The 6,789-nt window shown below is 56.0% G+C and overlaps 1 protein-coding gene across 1 annotated transcript; it reads left to right on the top strand.

The window, feature by feature from the left end:
• The first annotated feature begins 1,118 nt into the window (after positions 1-1,118).
• Positions 1,119-2,057, top strand: LOC135566326 (keratin-associated protein 10-6-like). The gene has a single exon (XM_065014078.1). The coding sequence runs from the start codon at positions 1,119-1,121 to the stop codon at positions 2,055-2,057; it is 939 nt and encodes a 312-aa protein (XP_064870150.1).
• Positions 2,058-6,789: the final 4,732 nt, after the last annotated feature.

The raw sequence follows: 6,789 nt of genomic DNA, 5'->3' as shown, positions 1-6,789 counted from the left end.
CTACCATGCTACCTGCTACTGCTACCCATGCTACTCTGCTACTACTACCCATACTGCATCTGCTGCTGCTCCGCCATACTACCTCTGCTGCTGCCCATGCTATCTGCTGCTACTACTTGCTACTCTGCTACTGCTACCCATGCTACCTCTGCTACTGCCATACTACTCTCACTACTACTACCACATGCTACATCTACTGCTACTGCTGCATACTGCCTGCTTGCTGACTGCCATGCTATCTCTCTGCTGCTGCCCGTGCTGCATCTGCTGCTGCTGCCCATGCTACCTACTCTGCCATACTGCCTCTGCTGCCCGTACTGCCTCTCTGCTACCTCTGCTACTACTGTCTACTGCCCATACTGCCATCTGCTACTGCCCATGCTATCTCTACTGCTGCCTGCCCATGCTACATCTGCTACTGCCTCTACTACTACTACCCATGCTACCTCATCTCCTACCCATGCTATCTGCTGCATGCTGCCCATGCTACTCTATCTCTGCTACCCATGCTACTCTGCTGCTGCCCATGCTGCATCTCTGCTCCATGCTACATCTGCTACTGTGCTGCATCTCACTCTGCTACTGCTCTGCTGCTGCTCATACTACATCTGCTACCTACTGCCACGTGCTATCTGTCTACTGCTGCCCGTACTGCTATCTGCTGCTGCTCTGCTCACTGCTGCCACTGCTGCTGCATGCACATACTCTGCTATCTGCATGCTGCATCTTATACTGCCCTGCTATCTGCTCGCTGCCCATGCTGCACTTCTGCTGCTGCCATCTGCTGCTGCTAGCCGCACATGCTGCATCTGCTGCATGCTCTTGTGCTGCATCTCACTGCTGCTGCCCGTGCTGCACTCTGCTGCTGTGCTGCACTCTCTGCTGCTACCCATGCGCATATCTGCTGCTGCTGCCCCGTACTGCATCTGCTGCTGCCCGTGCTGCCTCTGCTGCTGCTGACCCGTTCTGCTCTGCAGCTGCTGCCCCGTAGCTGCATCTGCTGCTGCTGCCCATGCGATCTGCATCTGCTACTACCCGTGCTACATCTGCGACCTCCATGCGTGCTGCCATGCTTCACTGCATCTGCTGCACCATACCCGTACTACCTATCATGCAGCATGCTGCACCTACTGCCTACCTGCCCGTACGCATCTGCTGCCTACGCTTCCACATGCTTCTCTGACTGCACCATGCTGCTCTGCTGCTGCTGCCCGTACTGCCACTACTGCCCGTGCCATGCTGCTGCCCATGCTGCATCTGCTGCTGACTGCTCTCATCTTCTCCTGCTGCCCATGCTGCATCTGCTGCTGCCCTCATGCTGCATCTCTACTGCCGTGCTGCACATCTTCTGCCTGCCGTGCTGCCTGTCTGCCTCAGTCCGCTACTCCTGCTACCCATGCTGCCCTCTGCTACTGCCCATACTGCCTCTACCTGCTCACTGCTGTGCTGCCGCTGTTGCTGCGCATGCTGCCGCTGCTGCTGTGCTCATCTGCTGTGCACTACTTCTACTGCTACGCTATGCTCTCTCTGCCTGCTATGCCCATGCTGCCTCTGCTGCTGCCGCTGCTATGCTGCTATCTCGCTGCTGCCGCTTGTACTGCCCTCTGCTGGTGCTGCACCATCTGCTCTGCTGCTGCCATGCTGCATCTGCTGCTGCCGTGCCTCTGCGCTGCTGCTGCTCGCTGCCCGTGCTGCTATCTGCCTGCTTGCTGCATACATCTGCTGCTGCCCATGCTAGCTCTCTGCTGACTGCCCATGCTACTTACTGCTACCCGTGCTGCCGCATGCTTACTCTTAACTCTCTTGACTGCTATCTATCTGCTGCCATGCCTGCCTGCTGCTGCCCGTGCTCGCATCTGCTGCCGCTGCTGCACTGCCCTACTAGCATCTTCACGGCTGCCGCTGCTGCGTGCTACTGCTCTGTCTTATCTGTGCTGCTATCTGCCGCCTGCTACTGCATGCTGCCGCATGCTGTTCTGCTGCTGCTGCTGTGCTGCATCTGCTGCTGCTGCCCACGTGCTGCCACTCTGCTGCTGCCGTGCTGCGTCTCATGCTAGTACATGCTCATCTGCTGCTGCTGCCCGTATCTATCTGTGCTGCTGCCCAGTGCTTAGCATCTGCTGCTGCTGCCTGTATGCTCTATCTGCTGCTGCCCATTGCTGCCACTGCTGCTGCCCGTACTGCTATCTGCTGCTGCTACTTGGCATGCTATACATACTGCATCGCGCTGACATCTTCTGCCACTAGCTCATGCGTGCCTCATGCTATCTTTGCCAACTACACCTGCGTACTGCCATCTACACTAGCTACTGCTCCTGTACCTAGCATCTTTGCTACTGCTGCGCATACTGCCTGCTGCTACTATGCACAGCATGTAGCACTACTGCAACTGCTGCTCGTTACATGCACTCTGTTACTACTACCCATGCTAGCACATCTGCTGCTGCTACTGCCATGCTGCCATCTGCGTGCTGCATCTATACACGCTATCTGCCATTGCTGCTCTTGTACTACTCTCTGCTGCTGTACCCATCTAGCTACTGCCCATACTGCACATACTTCTCTGCATCTGCTACTATCTCTGCTACTACCCATGCTACACTCTACTACTACCCATGCTACATCTACTACTACTGCATCTGCTGCATGCTACCTATGCTGCTCGTCACCTGCCCATGCTACCTCTGTCTGCTGTCTGCCCATGCTACCATCTGCTGCTGCTGCCTCTGCTACTGCCCATGCTACTCTGCTGCTTCCACTGCTACCTCTGCTACTGCTACTGCCCGCTACTGCTATCTCTGCTGCTCGTACTGCCTACACTCCTGCTACCCGTGCTGCCCATACTGCACTCTTACTGCTACTGCCCGTACTGCCTCTACTACTGCTGTACTCATGCTGCTACTGCCCGTACTACCTGCTGCCACTGCCATGCTACTACTATCTGCATCTACTGCTGCTACCTGCTACCCGTACTGCATCTGCTGCTGCCCATACTGCACTCTGCTACTACTGCCCGTACTGCCTCTGCTGCTGCCGCTGCTGCATCTGCTGCTGCTGCCATGCTGCATATCTGCTGCTGCCCGTGCTACCATCTGCTGCCACTGCTGCATGCTGCTACTACTGCATGCTGCCTCTGCTGCTGCCCGTACTGCCATCTGCTGCTGCTGCCGCTACTGCCTCGTCTACTGCTGCCCATGCTGCCTCTACTGCTGCTACTGCCCTTATCTACCTCTGCTGCTACCCATGACTGCACTCTGCTGCTGCCCCATGCTACCTCTGCTACTGCACTACCCATACTACCTCTCTCACTGCCCATGCTACACTGCTACTGCTGCCCGTGCTGCACTCTGCTGACTGCCATACTGCCTTACTGCTGCTACCTGCCCATGCTACCTCTGCTGCTACTGCCCATTGCCTACTACTACCCATGCTACTCTACTGCCCATGCACTGCCCATGCTGCCTCTAGCTCTGACTACTCATTACTATGCTGCTGCTGCCCATGCTGCCTCTGCTACCTGTGACTCCTGCGCTCACCTGCTGCTGCTTCCATACTGCACCTGTTGCTACCCTCTGCCTCTGCTACTACTTCTGCTAGCTGCCATGCTGCAGCTCACTGCTGCTGCCATGCTGCTACTCTGCTGCTGCTGCTCTGCCTACTGCTGCTACTGCCATGCTGCATGCTGCTATGTAGCTGCCCATCTGCACATCTGCTGCCGTGCCTGTACTGCCGCTCACTGCACTGCCCATGCTGCATCTGCTACCCGTACTACCTCTACCCTCTCCTATGCTGCGCATCTCTACTGCTGCTGCCCATGCTGCCACATCTACTTCCTGCTACTACACTACTGCTGCATGCTACCTGCTGCCCATGCACTATCTCTGCTGCCCATGCTGCCGTCTCGCACTGCCCGTACTACTTAATACTGCATCTGCTGCTGCCTCTAACTGCACCGTACCTGCTTCTGCCATACTACTACTGCTGCTCTGCTGCCCATGCTACTCACTGCTCGCATCTGCTACTGCTGCTGCTGACATGTTCTACCGCTACTGCCCGTACTACATCATGCTGCTGCCGTAGCATTTCTCAGTCATCTGCTGCTGCTTGTCCATGATCGCTGCTGCCGATACTGCACTGCTTCTGCTGCCCTTGTCCTCTGCTTGCTGCCACACTACTCATACTACGCACTACTACTATCTTATCTAGCTGCTACTACTACTCATGCATGCACTATGACTACTACACTGCTACTGCTGCACATCTTACACTGCTACTACCGTACTGCATCTTCTGCTGCTGCTGCCATGCTACCTCTCTGCTGCTCATCTGCTGCACTATCTGCTGCCTATGCATCTCATACTGCTCTCATGCACATACTGCCACTCTGCTCTAGCCCATGCTGCATCTACTAACTGCTGCCCGTACTAGCATCTGCTGCTGCTGCATGCTGCACTCTGCTGCTACTCGCTTTGCTATGCTGCTGCATATATGCTCATACCATACGCACTCTGCTGCTACGTACCCATACTATCTCCATACGCGCGTATATATCTGCTTACCACGCTACATTGCTACTACATGCTGCTGCCCGTGCTACGTACTGCTACTTGCTGCTACCAGCATCTGCTCTGACTGCTAGCATACACATCTACTGACTACTGCCCGTGCTACGCATCTGCATGCTGCTCTGCATGCCTCATGCTACTGCTGCCCATACATACATCTTGCTGCCCACTGCTGCTATCTGCTGCCCGTTGCTCTATCTGCTCTGCCCATACTGCCATCTGCTGCTGCGCCGCGTACTGCCATCTAGCTGCTGCCGTGCTGACTCTTACACCACTGCCGTACTACCGTCGCTGCTGCTGCCACCTGCCTACTGCTACTGCCCATGCTGCACGTCTCGCTACTGCTACTGCATGCTATCTGCTGCTACCTGCCCGGTGCTGCATCTGCTAACTACTGCCATACTGGCATATGCTGCTACTGCACTGCAGCCTCTCTATACCATGCTGCCTGCTGCTACTGCCATGCTGCCTCATACTGCTGCTGCCAACTACCATGCACTCTGCTGCTGCTGCCATGCTGCCTCTTCTACCTAGCCCATACTGCATCTGCTGCTGCTACCCATGCTATCTTGCATCTGCCCATGCTGCTCTTCCTGCTGCCTTGCACTGCATGCTGTACGCTGCCGCATCTGCCAACTGCACCTACTACTATACGCCTCTGCTGCCACCTCTACTCACTGCTACTACCCAGTGCACATCTCTGCTGCTTTCCCGTACGCCTCTGCTGCTATATCTCGCTGCCCATGCTGCCCACTGCTCCATCTGCCGCTACTGCCCATGCTGCACTCATGCTCCTGCCCATGCTGCCATCTGCTGCTGCTGCCCCTACTACATCTCTGCCACCACCCATGCACTGCCCATACTACTGCTGCCCCATTGCTACCTGCCTGCCGTACTGCCATGCTACCTCTTGTGCTGCATATTCTGCCCGCTCTCGCTGCCTGCTACTGCTACCCATGCTCACTATCTGCTACTGCTGCCATGCTACCTCTGCTGCTACTGTCTGCCGTGCTGCATCTGCTATCTCTGCTGCCACTGCCATGCATCGTCTCCTGCCCGTGCTGCTATCTGCTGCTGCTGCCCGTGCTGCGCTCCTGCCTGCTGCTGCCATGCTGCATCTGCTGCTGCTGCCGTACTGCCACTGCTGCTGCACCATGCTGCATGCTGCTGCCCATGCTGCATCTGCTGCTGCTGCCGTAACTGCCATGCTGCTGCCCGTGCTGCATGCCCACTGCTGCTGCCAGCTGCCCATGTTCTGCCCACTGCCGTACTGCATCTGCTGCCCATGCTGCATCTGCTGCTTGTGCTGCATGTTCACCTGCCCTGTACTGCATCTGCTGCTGCCCGCTGCTGCTCTGCTGCTGTCCTGCCCGTGCTGCCCGCCTGCTGCTGCCATGCTGCACATCTGCTGCTGCTGCCGTACTGCCTCTACTACTACTACTCTACCCATACTACCTCTACTACTACTATACTACCTCATCTACTACCCATACTACCTCTACTACATACTACCCATACTACACTCTACTACAACTACATACTACACTCTACTACATACCCCATACTACACTCTACTACTACTACACATACTACATCTACTACATACTACATATTCTGCTACACTCTACTACTACTACTACTACCCATACTACTCTACTACTACCCATACTACACTCTACTACTACTACCCATACTACACTACTACTACTACCCATACATTTACATTTACATTTCAAGTCATTTGACAGGCACTCTTATCCAGAGCGACTACTACTGCGATACTATCTACTACTACTACCTCTACTACTACTAGATACTACACTTCTACTACTGCCGTGCCTGTATCTGCTGCTGCCCGCTGCTGCGCGCCTGCTGCTGCCGAAAACCGCTGCATCTCTGCTGCTGCATCTGCTGCTGCCCGTACACCGCATCTGCTGCTGCTGCATGCTGCTGCGTGCTGCATCTGCGACTGCCGCTGCTGCATCTCTGCTGCCCGTACTGCTATCTCTGCTGCTGCGTACTGCCTGCTGCTGCTGCCCGTACTGCTATCTGCGACTGCCCATGCTGCTATCTGCCTGCCCGTACTCGCATCTGCTGCTGCTCTGCCCGTGCTGCATCTGCTGCTGCTGCCCGTACTGCCGCTGCTGCACCTGCCCGTGCTGCATCTGCTGCTGCTGCCCCGCCCCTGCGCATCTGCTGCTGCCCGTGCTGCATCATGCTCTGC

The sequence above is a fragment of the Oncorhynchus nerka genome, unplaced genomic scaffold, assembly GCF_034236695.1.
Source record: "Oncorhynchus nerka isolate Pitt River unplaced genomic scaffold, Oner_Uvic_2.0 unplaced_scaffold_5879, whole genome shotgun sequence".
Lineage (NCBI taxonomy): Eukaryota > Metazoa > Chordata > Actinopteri > Salmoniformes > Salmonidae > Oncorhynchus > Oncorhynchus nerka.
This window is presented reverse-complemented; position numbering and strand designations above follow the sequence as displayed.

What these genes read in the sequence shown, in the direction of transcription:
- LOC135566326 (XM_065014078.1), top strand. Translation starts at nt 1,119, where the DNA reads ATGCTGCACCTACTGCCTACCTGCCCGTACGCATCTGCTGCCTACGCT.